Source organism: Myotis nattereri (assembly GCF_964212035.1).
Source record: "Myotis nattereri genome assembly, chromosome: 6".
Classification (NCBI taxonomy): Eukaryota; Metazoa; Chordata; class Mammalia; order Chiroptera; family Vespertilionidae; genus Myotis; species Myotis nattereri.
The window spans coordinates 86418429-86437039 of record NC_138081.1 but is presented as its reverse complement, the minus strand read 5'-3'; the positions used below and the strand labels follow the sequence as shown (position 1 = coordinate 86437039).

General features: G+C 38.8%; 1 protein-coding gene across 1 annotated transcript in view; it reads right to left on the bottom strand.

The window, feature by feature from the left end:
* The window catches only part of TBC1D32 (TBC1 domain family member 32), a 127258-nt gene that overhangs the window by 90418 nt on the left and 18229 nt on the right, over positions 1-18611 (bottom strand). Inside the window, 4 exon segments of the mRNA XM_081094753.1 lie at positions 3387-3479; positions 7699-7839; positions 11496-11586; positions 17109-17168. Of these exon segments, the coding sequence (XP_080950879.1) occupies positions 3387-3479; positions 7699-7839; positions 11496-11586; positions 17109-17168 (385 nt within the window).

The following is an 18611-nucleotide window of genomic DNA, read 5'->3' as shown; positions in this document are numbered from 1 at the left end:
GGTTAGAAGCAAATTTAGAGCTTTTCTCCTCCTGGAAAATACTTTCTCTTTTATTATTATATGCTAGAGGCCCGGTGCATAAAAATTTGTGCACTCGGGAGGGATGGGGGTCCCTCAGCCCAGCCTGTGCCCTCTCGCAGTCTGGGACCCCTCAGGGGATGACCACCTGCTGGCTTAGGCCCACTCCCCAGGGGATTGGGCCTAAAATGGTAATCAGACATCCCTCTGGCAGCCCGGCAGCCCTCAGGGGATGTCCACTTGCCAGAGGGGAGCAGGCCTAAACTGCAGTTGGACATCCTTAGCGCTGCTGAAGAGGCAGGAGAGGCTCCCACCACCACCACTGTACTGGCAGCCATCAGCCTGGCTTGTGGCTGAGCAGAGCTCCTCCCATATGAGAGCGCCTTGACCACCAGAGGGCAGCTTCTGCATTGAGCGTCTGCCCCCTGGTGGTCAGTGTGTGTCATAGTGATCAGTCATTCCCAGTCCTTCTGTTGTTAGGGTCAGTTTCCATATTACCCATTTACTATATAGGACAGAGGCCTGGTGCACGGGTGGGGGCCGGCTGGTTTGCCCTGAAGGGTGTCCCGGATCAGGGTGGGGGTCCTGCTTGGGTACCTGGCCAGCCTGGATGAGGGGATGATGGTTGTTTGCAGCTGGTCACACCCCCTTCAGGGTGGGGGTCCCTACTGGGGTGCCTGGCCAGTCTGGGTGAGGGGCTGAGGGCTGTTTTCAGGCTGGTGGGAGACTGAAGCTCCCAGCCTCTCCTTTTTTCTTTTCGTTTTTTTTTTTATTCTGGGATTAATTTACCTTCTATAGCTGTCACTGGAGCTGAGAGCAGGCTCCAGCTCTGAGGTCATTGCCAGCTGAAAGCAGGTACCTGGGTTTGTTTAGATTCTATAATTGAAACTCTGTTGCCATCACTGGCCGCGCTAAGCTCTGAGGCCGAGCTGGCTGACAGCAGGTTTCTGGGGTTTGTTTAGGTTCTATAATTGCAACATTGTTTCATCCGGAGCTCAGAGCTGAGCTGCCGCAGGTGGGGAACACTGACTTCCTCCATCACTGGAGTAAGCAAGCCTCATGTTCATGTTCGCTTCAGCTTCCTGGCTGCCACCCGCCATCTTGGCTGGCAGTTAATTTGCATATCTCGCTGATTAGCCAATGGGAAGGGTAGCGAAGTTATGGTTAATTACCATGTTTCTCTATTATTAGATAGGATAATATTACATGTATTCAGGAGTTGATTCTGGTAGAAAATTAGTTATTAAGGTAAAATAATGGCCAAAAAGAAGGGTGCAGAGAGGAGAAACTTTCCTGTAGACTACTATATTCTTGTGGTACCATAAAACCAGTGAAATGAGTGAGCATTTTTTAAATTTTTCTTTTAAAATACAGTACACATGAATGTAACATGAGAAATGGTCCTTAAATGATATTTTTAGTTTCATAAACTAAAGAATTTTCTTATTATTTGACCTAATCTAGTACAAAAATAGTGTTTTACATGAAGAAACTAAGGAACCAAAGTTAGCAGTTCACAATTGTCCTAGAAAGATACAATCCTATATAATAAAACCCTAATACGCAAATTGACCAAATGGTGAAACGACCAGTCGCTATGATGCGCACTGACCACCAGGGGGCAGATGCTCAACGCAGGAGCTGCCCCCCGGTGGTCAGTGCACTCCCACAGGGGGAGCGCCGCTCAACCAGAAGCTAGGCTCACATTTGGTGAGCGCAGCAGCGGTGGAGAGAGCCTCTCCCGCCTCCACAGCAGCGCTAAGGACCGTGGGGAGTGGGCCTAACGGGCAGGCAGACATCTCCCAAAGGGTCCTGGACTGTGAGAGGGTGCAGGCCGGGCTGAGGGACTCCATCCCCCACAGTGCACAAATGTCGTGCACTGGGCATCTAGTATTAAAATAATACCAATGTTCTAAATTTGTTATAATATTCAATACTCCATGAACACACTAAGACTTCAAGTTAATACTTAACAAAAAGAAAATGTAAAAGGAAAGGGAAGTAATTTTTTCCAACCATCTCCAGATGAGAAACACTGTTTGCAATGAGAGTGATTATTGATGAGCATATGGCCATCATTCATCCATCCAATTATCTATTATTTTTGAGTGTCTACTGTATGCCAGACACTATGCTAAACATTGTAGACAGGAGTAAATAAGATTAAAAACAGTTCACTATGCCCTGGCCAGTGTGGCTCAGTTGGTGGGGTGTCGTCCCATGCACCAAGAAGTCACAGGTTCAATTCCCAGTTAGGGTACATGCCCAGATTACAACTTGATTCCCAGGCCTGCAGGAGGCAGCCCATCAATGATTCTCTCTCATCATTGATTTCTCTCTCTCTCTCTCTCTCTCTCTCTCTCTCTCTCTCTCTCCCCCCCCCCACCCCTTTCTTCCTTGCTCTCTAAAAAGAAATAAAAATATTTTGTAAAAGCCAACTAAATGGTACACCAAGACAGTAAAAACTGTTATAACAAAGAAGAAAATTTTTATCATAAAGGAAGCACAGTATGTTGTAGGAGCATAGAGCAGGGCAACCTAGCCTAGTACTTTATAGATGTAAATGCTGTAAAGGCAGAATGAAGTCTGAGAACCATTGTTAGGACTAACAAGCTATTATAACTGCACATATATACTACATCTATCAATTATATATGGTCCAAACCATTTTTTTCTATGATTCAGTTGAGTTCCTCTCAGAATCTGTGCCAGAATTTCTAGAGTAACTTCCAGGTTTAGGACACTATGAGCCTATGGATTATGAGGGTGTTCAGATAAAGTACTGGAAACTTTCATTGATATTAAAAGGAAAAATCATGTTATTTTTTAAATGTTAACATTTAAAATGGTTTTTAAATATTAAACACTATCAGCCATTTTACTAAAAAACATAAAGGTGTGATGTTGGGGTTGTTTGGTTTTATTCTCTAGTAAGAAGAAAAGATCCTGAAGTTTTGGGTGTGAGCTAAAACAAGCAAGATAATCAAAACATCTAGGAATATATAAAGAATAAAAAATTTAAATAAATAAAATATACATATATGTATCAGTGCCTATCAATGAATCGTCCCTTAATAGCATTTCTTAAGAACATCTTAATCTTAATAAACAACATTAAAATTCCCAGTAAAACTGATTTTACATAAAAAGGCAGTAGATTAGAAACATCTTAAAACATCAATGAAAAAATTTAAATTTCATGGTTTACTTCCAGGACCAATGTAACTTATGAATAATACTGCATCTTAGGAAACTTCTCAACTGAAGTAGGCCAATCACTCAAAATATCTAGACAATAGAATATTTACATATTTCTTAGATGTAAATATTTAAAATATTTTAATATTTTAAAATAGAAGCACAGTTACCTAAATGTGCAGCTGATGTCATCTTTGGACAACTTGGTGAGTAATAGATAAGTTGGATGAACAGAACCAGAAGATCTGTAAGGGATACTGAATCTTCAAAAAGAAACAGAAAATAATTATTTTGTAGCACAGACTTACAACTTAAAAAAATTTAACTGAGCTTCCTATTCTGAGTTTTCACAGAGCCTGTGGTATAATCAGGGAGAAGGGGGCTATAATCCAAGAAAGAAGACTCCAGAAGAACAAATTAAACATAGTAAATTAAAAGACGGCAAGTAATGCAGTAGTTTCTTTAGTGACAGTGAAGTCTTGCTATTTATGTTGGACAAATCAGTTAATATAAACGTACCAGAGGAAGATCTACCAATCTGATCAGGACTGTTTTATTTTATTCAATTAGGAGCAATAGAATTCAGCTCAATGTGTTGGTCCAGCTAACTTATCTAAATAACACTGTAGAATGGAGGTCAGAAAACATTTTTTAAAACAGATAGTAACTATTTTAGACTTCGTGGTCAAATAGTATCTCTCATAAATAATTCTGATCTTGACAATATGTAAGTGAACAATTGTGGCCATTTTCCAATAAGACTTTATGCATACCACATTTGGTATTTACATAATTTTCTCATGTCACAAAATATTCTGTTTACTTTTTGTAATAACTTAAGAACATAGAAACCATTCTTGGCTCACAAGCCATATAAAACGATGTACCAGTTTTGGCCCAATTGCTATAGTTTACCAACCACTGCTATAGAATCTTCATCTAAAAAAATTCTGGTGAAACTTAAAAGTAAATGTTGACCTATGCTAATACAGTAAAATAGATTTCTCAAAACTGAGTTTATAGAAGACCTATGATACCTGATAGGCCAAAATGTAGATGTTAAAAGTCAATAAAGTGCTAAATAAATAACAGATGATAGACATAAACTTCAGTTAAATATCTGTAATAACATCACAAGTATATATTAATCTTTCTATTTTTATAATTTAACAATATCCTATTAAATGGTGTCTCTTCTCTTCAAAGTCAGTTCTCTACTGAGTGCCCAGTATGCCTAGAATTATACTACCACAGAAGATAAAAGAGCAATATGTAAAATTGTTTTTTCAAGGAGCTCACAATCAGCCTAAAAAGATTTAGGTAAGTAAAACAAGGAAACAGTACAAAAATGTGTTCAAAATGAAGATACACTAACAAGATTAGCAAACTCTAACCACTATGGTCTAATTTTCTTACAAGCTAGAAGTGTGTTTTTTTTTTAACTTTTAAAGATATGTAAAATGTGTCAGATGTCCCCAAAACCATGGCCAGATTAAATGATTTACTAGGGGGAGTCACAAGATTCAAAATATAGCTGTATTCCTAGCTATGATTTTTTACAACAAAAGGATACAAAGCAAAATCAAAAGAGAAAACGTGCATAAGGTGAGTCTGGAAGAAACCAGGTACAAGGGTCGAAGGGTCCTCTCTCAGTGAAATCCACAGAGTACACTCAATTCTTCCAGCAACAAGTGTGACCACACACATAAAATGCTGTCCACCAGGGAAGCTTATTAGAGACTCAGTGCCCAAGGTGTTTATTGGGAGTTAATCACCTAGCATCCTCTGCCTAGTCCATACCAGGACTCCAGACACCCAGAAGGAAGGCAAATATTCGGCATAAACCACACTGTGTACACAAACAGTGAACCAGTTCTGGGAATAGTGAGATATCCAAGTTCCCAGTTGCCAGCCAAGGTCCAACCTTGAAGGAGGTCTTTCTAAGGGTAGCAATCTTGAGCCAGCTATGTGTATAGTATACACACACGCACACGCACACGCACACAGATTACACAACACAGACAATATGTGGCCCACAAAACCTAAAATATTTACTGCTGGAGGCTAAGTCCAGCGGGTCATAATTAATGCGAGAAGTCCTCAAAAGGTTGAATGGACATATTCAGCAGGGCTGAAAATCTGCATATTGTTACCTGCTGCTGGAACAGCCGACGGCATTTCCCTATCTTTTCCTGTTTATCTGCTGCTATTAGGCATTTCCCCCAACCTGATCATCTTTTCCTATTTACCAAATTTTACCTGTGATATGCCTGTTTGCATTCCTAAAGGGCCAATGTGTTTTCCAGTAAATAAAAAGGATATGGGTCCGGAGATTCAGAGAGCTCAGTCACTAGAGCTAAGCCTCCCCTGGCTCCCCCAAAATGCCTTCCAAATTTATATTTCTTGTCTAGTTTATTCATTCATATGCAGCCCTTCTCCAGATTCCTGAACCCTTGCAGCGGAAAGACTGCGGCAATTTACTATCTGGCATGTTACAGAAAAAGTTTGCTGATCTTTATACTATACTAGAGGCCCGGTGCACAAAAATTTGTGCACTCGGGGGGGAGGGGGGTCCCTCAGCCCGGCCTGTGCCCTCTCGCAGTCTGGGACCCCTCGGGAGATAACGACCTGCTGGCTTAGGCCTGCTCCTGGGTGGCAGAGGGCAGGCCCCATCCCTAGGTGCAGCCCCTGGTCGGGCTCAGAGCAGGGCCGATTGGGGAGTTGGGACGCCGCCCCGTCATGCACAGAGCAGGGCAGATTGGGAGGTTGTGATGCCACCCTCAGTCACGCTCAGGGTAGGGCCAATTGGGGGGTTGGGGCACCATCCCCTGTCACACTCAAGGCAGGGTCGATAGGGAGGTTGCAGCGCCACCCCGTCACGCACAGAGCAGGGCCAATCAGGGGGTTGGGGCACCACAGAGCAGGGCTGATCAGGGGGTTGGGGCGCCGCCACTCTCACACTCAGGGCAGGGCCGATGGGGAGGTTATGGCTCTACCCCGTCACACACAGAGCAGGGCCCGTGGAGCGGGGGTAGGGGCGTCGACCTCTATCACCAACAGAGCAGGGCCGATCAGGGGGTTGGGGCGCTGCCACTCTTACACTCAGGGCAGGGCCAATGGGGAGGTTATGGCTCTACCCCGTCACACACAGAGCAGAGCCTGTGGGGGAGGGGGCGGTTTGAGGAGCTCCCCCCTATCAGGCACAGAGCAGGGCTGCTCAGGGGGTTGGGGCCCGCCCCCTGTCACACACAGAGCCGCAGGGCGATCAGGGGGTTTGGCCGCTGCCCCTGTCACGCTGATCCCGGTGCCAGGAGGCATATTACCCTTTTACTATATAGGGTAGAGGCCTGGTGCATGGGTGGGGCTGGCTGGTTTGCCCTGAAGGGTGTCCTGGATCAGGGTGGGGGTCCCCACTGGGGTGCCTGGCCAGTCTGGGTGAGGGGCTGAGGGCTGTTTTCAGGCTGGGAGTGACTGAAGTTCCCAACCACTCCTTTTTTTCTTTTTATTCTGGGCCAGCTTTACCTTGAGGCTTGGCTCCAGCTCTTAGGCCTGCCTCCGCAGCTGAAAGTAGGTTTCTGGCCTTTGCTTACAATGTTGCGAATCTGCTGGCTGAAGTCTGGCGGTATTTGTTACAATGTTTCTTAAACTGCCCGCTCAGAGGCCTGCAGCCGCAGGCAGGGAACGTTGGTTTCCTCCAATGATCCTCCGTCACTGAGGCAAGCAAGCCTCATGTTAGTTTCAAGCTGCCTGGCTGCCGGCCGCCATCTTGGCTGACAGTTAATTTGCATATCTCGCTGATTAGCCAATGAAAAGGGTAGCGGTCATACGCCAATTACCATGTTTCTCTTTTATTAGTGTAGATTTCTAGTATAGACTTAAAGTTTTAAGGGAGGTAAAGAAGATAATGAATAGCATGTGCTGAAGTTTGATGGGGAAAACGTTAAAAATGGGAACTGAGGAAACAATAACATAGTAAAATATCAAATGATGCAAGGCTTTGCAGTTTATAAAACAGTGCTCTCAAACCTCACGCTTGTTATCACAAAAATTCTGTGAGCCCAGCCACATGGACATCATTATTCAATTATTCCCAATAAAGAAAATGAAACTACAGTTAAGTGATTAGCCCAAAAGATCACTACCAGTTTCTAGGGAACCAGAACTTAAAATGATAATATAGATTACTTCTAAATTCATCTTCTAGTTCTAAATCCAGAACTGGGTAGCGCACTTAGTATGTGTAGGATTTTGAAAGACAGGAAGAAATAAGGTAAGTATGAAAGGATGAATAGAAAAAAGCAAAACAAACAAAAAAAACCCTACACATGAAAGAAAAAGTACATACTGGAAAAGAACAGAAATGTAAAAGGTATGCTGCTAAGTACCATAGAAGAGACCATATGCCTTCTCCAAGTTCTAATGATCCACAGTACATTAATCTTACCATATATGGGCATACTCATTTATCCTGATTGTACATACCTTTTCTATTCCTCAGCTTTATGGGAAACAGCTTTCTGCCTTGTGTATAGATCAATAATCTTCCCAAAAGGCACAATGAGTGGATGAAATAAATATATTGTAATTCTTGCCCTGAGTAGTAGAAAGTTTTCTGTTTGTTCCCTTAAGAGAGAAGCAAACAATTACATTTATTTTAATGACATTATGTTTTATAGTACCTGTCATCATTCCCTTCTAAACATTAAACAAGTTTGCAGTCTATAATGTAGACACTTGGTATAAATTTTAAAAAATCACTTTCTTTTCTTTCTTCATTTAAATTCTTTATTGTTGAAAGTATTACATATTCCCCCATTGACCTCGCCCTGGCCGCTCCCCGCCCCCCAGCAAATGCCCTCCCCCCTACTGTCTGTATTCATCAGTTATGCTTATCTGCATGCATACAAGTCCTTTGGTTGTAAAAATCATTTTCTTGCTGTTTCTTAAGATCCCCTGACACCTAACTCTCTGGAGAAAAGCATTCCTATAAAACTTAACTATACACAGAGCGTTCATTCTAAAACAAAGAAAGAAAAAAAGCCTAAGTTTGTCAGACTTATATCATCAAGAAAGACTTCAAGAATAAGTTAAAGGAGGGAAGAAATCAATAGAAAACGTCAGTTAGTGTTTAATTCTACCAATTAATAGTCAATTCTACAGAAGTTCCTATTATAACCTTGTTAGCAAATGAAATGAGTCTCTGAAATACAGAAACCCTCTAATACATTTATTATTCATTCACCATACACTCAAGATCTACTGAGTACCTGTTTTATACAAGATCTTGAACTATTTGCCGGTGTCAAAAACCATTAAGAAGCATTAAACTGGGCTTCCAATTCAGAGTACAGCAAGTAGTCTGGAATAGCCAGAGAATAAGGACAAGAGGGAAAGACAAGAGGATAGCAGGTATCAGGGCAAAGCACAGAAGATTTAACTGCAGAAGCAACAGAGGCCTTATTGAGAGGCAACTGGGATGATATGAAAGGGTTTTAAGCAGAAAAGTATCAAATATGCATGTGAAAAACTGACTCTGATGGCAACATAAAAGGTAAATGGAAGAAGGTCAAGGCTTGAAATAAGATTCATCCCCAAAAAATCATGAATAAAAGCATCAGCAAGAAGAATGGAGAAGAGCAGGTAGATAAAAATAAATGTTTAAGAAAAGAAAATCAATATGCCTTAGAGCGGACTGTATGTGAACTATTAAAGAATAAAAAAAAGGTTCAAGGTCCTAACTCAAATATCTGTGTACGTGGTGAATTTGTCTTCTACTTAAGTAATTCTAAAAGGGGAGAATAAAAACAGGTCTAAAAAGAGAAAAAAAGTTATTTCAGTCCTCAATATTTTAATATTGGAAGCCAATGGAGCATCCAGGTAGTTACAATATAAATATATAATATTTGAAGCCACGAGAGTGAATGGCTCCCCTAAGAGAGAACAGGTAGACTAAGGTGAGAAAAGAACAAAGGGCAAAACTTTTGTGAGTACTAACACATAAAGGAAAGAAAAGAGCCTTTCAAGTGACTAAGAATTTGTTGGGTAAGAATGAGAAAATCCAAAAAAGAATGGTACCAGGAAGAGAAGGGAAAGGATCAAGAGACCAATGTTGTAAAATGAGGACAGGTAAGAGGGGGAATTGATGATGGGAAGGTCGTGGGGTGGCAGAAATAGAAGCCTCATTTTTGTGGCTAAAAAGTGAGTAAGGGAAAAAAAGGTGAATAAGAGGTAAAGAAATGTGGCCTGGGTATATAAAGAATGAAGAGTTTTCTCTGAAGGGAAGCAGAGATAAGGTACATGTGAACGGGCTCGGTCTTTTATGTGAAAGACCTACAAGGAGGTCCAGAGGATGCAGGGGAGGGAGCCAATGCACAGGGAGACACGGTAACAAGGAAAGCAATGTCCCGGTTTTAAACCAAAAGCCAAGAACAGGAACAAAGTCAAGGACAGACGGAGACCAATCTGGAACGGAAGGATACCCTCCATTGTAGCCCAGAGAAAGGAGATATTGATAAGGGCATACAAACATGTGTTTGTATGCATACAAGCAGGGTACGTGGGGAATTCATATTTGCAACGTTCCATTTTTCTTAGTGAAGTAGGATGCAAGGTCTTCTCTTGAGAGAAAAGAGGGCAGGGGCAAGGCACAGGGCTTGACGAGACTGGTGAAGGCTTGCAATAGCTATCATGAAACAACGAAGAAAGAACGTCTAAGAGGATCCCAAGTAACAGGAAGAGAGCAGCTGTGCTTAGAAAAATATATGCAATTTACAACACAAATGCTCTCTGCTCAATTTCCTAAGGACCAGAGAAGATGGAAGCTTGGACTGAGCTGAAGTTGGGAAACTGGAGGCAGGAAACTCTGAAAGAAAATAAAGAGCAAAAATTTTGAAAGAAATGGCAGAAGAAAGCAGTGAAGCACCCTGAGGAAAAGGAAAGAAAAGCCACTAAGGGCTGGTAGAATGGTGGTGGGGGTGGGGGTGGGGATGGGGGGGCGGAGTAAAGCACTGGATAAAAACTTTTAATATCAAGAAATTAGAAAAATCTCTAAATTTATAAATGAGATATTTACATAAACTTATCTACCCTTTTCTTTTTTATCTTTTTCTTCCTCTTGCATAATAAACTCTGGCTTCTGTATTTTCTCCTCCGCTATGAAACACTGGCTTTTGAAGCCCATTAATTATTGGTGTTTAACCATTTTTCTTGCTTGAGTTAGATGAAGAATTTATCCAGGGATTAAAAAAAAAGGTATCTTCATATAATCAAAGAACTTACTCTTTAATACTTAGAGAACTGACAAAATAAAACAACAGAATGAGAAATACCTAATTCACATGGCAGGTTGTGTGATGTAAGCAAAAGAGCAATAAAAATACAAATTAGGAAGATAATCTTTTGTGAAAATTTTAAAATAAAGTTTATTCTTTCACAATAAATAAGATATATATTCATGTAAAGGATGTGGATAGGGGCAGTAGGAGTAGGAATAGCAAAGCTACATAAGCACTGATATGCAGAAGAATCTGACTGTGCCCCTAGCCGGTTTGGCTCAGTGGGTGGAGCGTCAGCCTGCGGACCAAAGGGCCCCAGTTTCAATTCTGGTGAAGGGAATGTACCTTGCTTGCAGGCTCCTTCTTGGCCTGGGCTCTGGTCAGGGTTCATGCAGGAGGCAACCAATCAATGTGTTTTTCTCACATCAATGTTTCTCTTCCACTCTCCCTACAAACCAATGGAAAAATATCCTCTGGTGAGGATTAACAAAATAAAATAAAATAAAAAAGAATCTGACTGTAAAAGAGTCATTTTAATCACTAATTAGAGCTAAAATTTAGATAGAGAAATTAGGGCCAGATTATAAATTATCTAGGCTATAATAGCTCAGTCTGGGGATAATCAGAGAAGAATCACAGGGTGGGGTGAGTTGTCTAATAATAAAACAATATTTTATAAAATGTTCTTCCTACTAAAATGTGTAAGTGACAATTAAATGACTGATACACTAGAGAAAAAATGAGCAGTATATTATTGCAGTATAACATATTAGGACATAAACTCTAGTATAAATTGAAGAACTGCCTTTGGTAAGAAACAGCATGATGATACATTAATTTCAAATGTAGACAGGTTATAAAAAAACATCATTATACTATATATTTTAAATTTGTGAAAATATTTTACATTAGCAAAAGTGATAGAAAAAAACAATAAGAGTTACTACCAAGCTATTTTAAACTGTACCATTTTTTAAAGTACAGAACAAAGAAAACTATACTTACCACAATGCTTTGACTGTCCCACAATCTCATTGGTTTTCAAAGTCTCACATAACTCAAAGTACTGAACACATTGCTGAACTGCTGCAGTTACCTAATAAAATAATAGCTTATTAATTATAGAAATGTGCAGCCTACAAGTCCTGGTATGTGCTAGGCAGAGGGTGCCAACGTAACCAACCCCAGTTTTAAAAAATGGGCAGAAGTCTTTAACGAGTTTCTTTGGTAGACAACATTTCATATGAGCTGTCACAATTTGGTACTGGGAAAAGGACATGGAAGCTTATGCTTGGTATCCTCCAGGCTTCACCAAATGAGCCTTTTCCCTATGCCAATTTTGCTTTGTATCCTCTTTTGGTTATAAATCATAGCTGGGATTATGTCTATATGCTGAGTCCTATGAGTCTTCCCAGAAAATCATCAAATCTGGGGGTGGTCATGGGGATCCCTTCCCATATTTATCTATCTCCTCTAAATCAAACTTTAGAGATTCAGATCAATAATATAAAACTGTCTCCTAAAAATCTGAATTTCAAATTAGGTATGAGCAAATCTAAAATCTTTCCAACTCCCCTATTTTTCTCTTACTTTGTTACTTATCTCCATGAATGACATTAGTCACTCAATTAAGTCTTCACTCAGCCCCCATTCAAAAAACCAAGTTCTTTAAATCCTGCATTCTAAATATGGTTCTCCAGAGTCCATCCATCCATCCCAATTCACTCCGTTAAGAGCCCTAACTCATGTTTTTATCATTTTTTGCTTGGATTACTGAGAAGACTCTTCTTAATCTTTTTGCTTCAACACTTCTCCCCTACCTCCACTTAGCACCTTAAACCCATTTTCCAAATATTCCAAGGCCTTACTATGATGTTACTTCAGTACTTAAAAACCTACCAGTGGCTCACCACAGCTTCAGAATAAATGCCAATATCCTAAAGTTGACATTATACAAAAACTCTTCATGATCTGATAGTCTTATACCTCTTATCCTCCAGATATCCCCCTGTCCTAATCACATGCTTGCACAAATACAGAAGTACATCTACCTGTGCAAAAATCAGTCACCAAAAGCCAATTCAACAACCAAATAACTAATTCATCAAAAGCAAATTCACTGGGAAATTTCACCAATCAAAACAGTCAATTAGATTTGAAACACACTCAAACCTGACGTTTACATTAAACTCAACACTGTCATTTGCAAAAGGGAAGGAGTTGAAGATTTCCGTTAATAATGTCTTTTCTATTTTTATGGAATTATGCTCTGCCCTATGCATGTGTGAAATAAACTGAAGTTAGTTGATACATACCCAACTTAAAGCATCCAAGAACATTTAAAACACCTTTACCCACTTAATATTAGCTTTCAGAGAACTGATTTTCAAGAAATTTTCCTAATACCAATTCACATTTCTCTTAGCAATGTATGTCCAGTTATAGAAAATATATGCAGTTTCCATACATACTATGTGTTTTCCAAATCCTAAGCCTTTAAACATGCTACCACATTGCCCTGAAATATTTTCCCACCACTACCAAAAGCACCCCCCTCACTTTTCCAGGATAATACCTATTCATTAAGAATAAAAAATTTCCCACCATCCTCAGAAAAAGTGTAATTTGTTTTATAGAATCTACTTAATCAATCTACTTCAATCTACTTAATAAATCCATGATGAAACAATATAACCATGGTAACAGGTATCCAGCAGACCAAGTTTAAAATTTTGTAAATCAATATAAGTCAAAAGATCTCAATGAATGTACTTCTGAAAGCCGAGCAATTAGTGTTAGCCCCTTACTTCTGAAAATCAGCCAATAACAGACACACTCCAGGAAACACATTTGTAAAAGCCAGTCAGTGCGCAACAATCTCACCTGAGATCTCTTCTACAATTGGCTGAACTCATTCTCCTCTCCAAAAGCCCATCACTCCCTGAGTTCCAAGCTTTTCCCCAAACCCTATCTGATGAAGAATCTGCTTTGCCTAACTTAAGTAAGCAATACATTCAGCTTTATGCACTGTTTCAGATTGAACAATGGTCTTAATACTGGAACTTCCATTAAAATTACCTTGAAGACTCTGACTTGGCAACATTCAGTGAGAACTTCAAAGAGTGGTTCACTGAGCCCCCTTGAGTCCCAAACTCTCAAAGCCCTTCAGATCTGCCATGATGAGAGTCTGTGTCAACAATAACCTGAGCTCCAACTTGCTTCATGGGCATTCACTGCAAAATTTGTTATCCTACGATTTGTAATGAAATTTGTACAAAGTAACTTTTTGTTCTGGAGAGGCACCATTGGGTAAAAATTTGTGCTACTAACCTGCTTATTCTTGGCTTGTTTTGCTTTGCTATTTGTACAGTCTTAACTCCTGTTTTATTCTGGTTTGTCCTGCATCTACTGAGTATCCCATAGTGAACAGGAGGCATAGTCCAATCCAATCAATCAATGCAAGCCGACTCTGAGACTACCAGCTAACAGCAAAAATATAGTGCAAAGGCAACTGGTCAAACTGCCTTGAACTCCTACAAAAATTTTATGAGGACATTCCCTGGCTTGTCAATTCATGAAAGAGGGCAGTCAATGATTGTCATATCAATGACCGTATCACCCCTTTCTAGCTTCCGCTTGGTCAGAATCCGAGATAAATTTATAAGCACACACTATTGCCCCCAAAATTCAGTGACCTGTTTATGTTTGTCATGAGTTTCTGTAAGTCAAAGCTGAAATCTTCTCCTGATAGAACTCCCTCTTTCTAGATAAACTTGCTCCTGCAAGCCTACTTCTTAGTCATACTTTGGTAAAAAGCAATAACAACAAATATGGCTTAGAGTGACCAGTGCCATTATGGAAAAATAAATAACACTTAACAGAAGTCCTAAAGAATAAGGACACAAAAGAATAATCAGCTTCCTTAACTGTGAACTTGAAACACTATCTCCAAAATAATCTCTCAAAGACTCTTTAGTTCATTTCCATTCAAATCTTCAGAAACCCATCTCCTTGCACCCATCTCTACCCAGTTTTACCTTACAACCCACTTACACCCACTTCTGTTCCTACTACTCCTTTCCTCACTTCTTAAATGTGCCACATTTTAGTTGAGAAAAGGTAACAATCACAGGAAAAGGTAAAATCTCAGCAGAGAAACAATCACATCATATATTATCCCCTTTAAATTACAGGAGCAGAAAGCAGATCTAGAGTCAGTAAATTTAAAACTAATCTACAGAGTCCAGTTAAAAATATAAAGAATTATTTTCCTAAACCTCAGGAAGATAGAAATTTGTTGTAAAATTCAGGATCTAATTTGATACTCATTCTACTGCACAATCAATATATACCAAGACAAAAGGAGAGTGTGTGTACTATGGCAGGAAAATATACTATGATAGGAAAAACAAAGAGAATTTAAATAACCTAGTTGTCAATATTTTTTAATGACTTTGAGAGGACAAGAAAAATAGGAAATGCACTAAATAAAGCCATTTCAGAAGTCGTTCACTTAAGGGTGGGTGGACAAAGATTCAAGTTGTCAAAAATAAAAGGTTAAATGTTTATGCTGATAGCCAAATGCTTTTCAAATATTTCATGACTTTGCAATGGAAATAAAGCCCTCAATTTCCTCAGATATCTCCTTTAAAAAATGACAACACAGCCCGGCCAGCATGATCAGTGGTTGAGCATGGACCTATGAACCAGGAGGTCACCTTTGGATTCCGGTCAGGGCACATGCCTGATTGCAGGCTTAATCCCCAGTGTGGGGCGAGCAGGAGGCAGCAGATCAATGATTCTCTCTCACCATTGATGTTTCTATCTCTCGCTCCCTCTCCCTTCCTCTCTAAAATCAATAAAAATATATTTTTTAAGAATGACCGCACATAAACATAAATTATTTGTTGTCTAATGCTACCAACTGAAAATGTCGTAACTATAACAAACAGGATCGCACAGAGTAGCCACAAACCAGATAATAGTTATAAAATGAAAGAAAATTAAAAACTCAGTTTCTCAGTTTCCCTAGCTAGTGGCTCCCCTATTAGACAATGCAGACATTCTATTGTTGCAGAAAATGTTAGCAGGAAGCACTGAAGAGAAGCCAAAATAAAGGCTGTAGCAGGTAACCAGGCTAAATAGGCTGCTATGACTAAAGTCCTTATGACAGGAACTCTTATAGAACAACAGACAAATACATGGAGTGGTCCAAAGTTTCCACTGTAGATGCACAAAATCTGATCAATTCTGAAAGGAAAATGGGAACAAACAGATCTTGCATCCATTTTTCCCAATGTTTTTTACAAAAGTTGGGCCAAGTTCTCTTTAATATATATATATATATATACAAAATACTTTTATATTTTATAAATTTAGTAAAGTTTTTTAGGAGAAATAAAGTTTAAGTTGAAATCTCATGCAAGTTTGACCCATTATGTATAGGAAATAAAATATTTGACCAAGTCGATAAAATAGTAAATTTGTTTATAATAAACTATTTGCAGGCTAAAAATTGGTGATGGCATAATTAACTTTGCAAGCGACAAACAGATTTAAAACTTAATATATAAAAAACATATTTGAAATACTCCCCATCAGCGCCTCTGTGTTAGCAACAGTGAGTTACTTGTATGCCAAACCATAGGGGTAAAATAATCATTCCGTTCTTTGTTTTTTCTCCTTTCTCTATTCTAACAAGATCAGTCTATGATCATATGGTAACAACAAATTTTCACTTAAAGTGGGAATGGGAAAGAAATGAGATGTGGAAAGACTTTATTTCAATTCAGTTTGTCTAAAGATTTTGAAGTACCTATTACCTCTACAAATAAATTCCATTCCTTTTATTCAATATCCCTCTTCTCATTTCTGAAGCTCAATTCTTTCGATTCTCAAACACAAAACAATTACTGTTCTCTTTCTTTCATTTTATGCTCTACTGCCTTCACCCAAAAACTCACAATTCCATGAATCTTTCCCTTCACCTGACTTCTAAACTCAAGATTCTAACCACATAAACCGTATTTATCATATCAAAGTCACATTAGCATAATTTATTAAATATTTTAATAAATTTTTTATGTTTGTCACAATTACCTGAATTACTGACTTCTTTTCAATTTATTTCACTGCCCTTACATATATTTCTACTAAACAGCAATAAATATTAAACATTTTTGCTAAAATAATTTTATAGTATCGGTTTATATTTGGTGTAACTTAGATCAATTTTTGCAAATGTAAAAGCATATATCATTCTGAGGTTTTTCATTCAACTTTTAGTCAAAACCACGGATATACTTTATAGAACTCACTCCTTCATAAGTACCTGATATGAATTAAATTACATAATACTTTCAAAATATCTCAAACTAGCTTGTTTAGCAACCAAACTACTATGCAGGTATGTACTTCCTAATTGTTATCTTGACTGTATTTTAAGTCTCTACTTTTATTCTTTTATGTTTCACGCAATGGTAGTTTAAAAGTCACATAAAAGGGGGACTCCTTCATTATTCAATACTGATTATCTCTCAACTTTGCACATTTAAGTTATTACATCATATATTTTTTGTGATATTATGTCTCAACATAAAAACAGCAATATAGACATACCAGAGATTTATATTTCTTTTCAAGAAGTCTTAGTACGACAGTTCTGCTACAATATCCATGCTAAAATTAGGAGAGAAAAAAATGGCATTTAATTTAATATTCAAGCTATACCATTCAAAATGTATTTTTCTTACATAATTTCCAATAATATCATATATTACATAATAACTTAGTTTCAAATTATTATAATCAGTGCCAAACAGTTTTTTCTATGTATAATAGATTATGAGCACAGCAATGACAAGAATCCAAATTATATCAAAAACTATGGGTTTACTGACAGACCAGTAGAAAAACTTTCTATCCCTCAATTGTGACCAGTCTCCATACTAAGCTATATTAAATATGTTTTTATTAATTTTGGAGAGATGAAGGGAGAGGGAGAGATAAAAACATCAATGATGAGAAATAATCATTGATCAGCTGCCTCCTGCATGCCCCTCTACTGGGAATCAAGCCCACAACCCAGGCCTGTGCCCTGAGACCGGGAATTGAACCATGACCTCCCAGTTCATAGGTCAATGCTCAACCACTGAGCAACACTCACCAGGCCATAATAAGCTTTTAAAATCACCACCACCAAAAAACAAATCTGACTACCAGTGTGTGACACAGCCTAAGGGAAAAATACAGAACTGTGCATAGGGGGTTGAAAATCACAACTCTTACACTATAGAAGATACCATACTATCTACATATGCAGAAATTTGACAATGTTGAAATGCTCTGAAGGGACAGTATCTTAATCATGCTCTGCCAATCATATTTTTTAAAAGATTCAAAGTGCCAAAAGATCTTTCATTCTCTCCTTAGAGCTAAATGTGGATGTGATTACAACATGCTTTATTTGCATTGTACAAAGCAAGGGGAAAATACACATAAATATTACTTCCCTAAATTATATTAGATATCATTAGTGTTCAATGTGGTCTCCTCATTTTACTTGAGAATAAAAATTAGTAAATAATACTAATAAGTAAAATCTATCAGAATTCTGGAGAATAGAGTTTAATTAAATGGGGGTTTAGTTAATTGAGGATTAAGCAAAGCCTGTGTGCTTTAACCTCATAGCTGAAAACATTTTCAAAACCATTTATCCTTTTCAGGTTTAGTAAGAGAAATATGTTGACCTACAAGTAAACTATTTTGCTGAGTAATAAATGAACATGTTGCTGTTTTGCACGGCAAGTCCTGGGGCCAGCCCTTCCCTTCCCCACAAATATACAATGTTCAGTAGACAGGTTGAAAGGGGAAAAAAATATCTGAGAACATAAGCCCACACTGCTGCTACTACTGCCAGACACAGACCACTCTTATTCAACAGCAGATGAGAGAGGTAACAATAGAAGGACCTCTTTACTCTTAATATTAGTTTCAGTTCAAGGACAATGGTAAGCTCCATAGGAAATCACCATCATTCAGGCTTTAAACACATTTCCCAACTACAGGTTTAGCAAGAGGCAAATCATGGAATGTTTTCAGGCATATCGCCTAAGTCAGAGA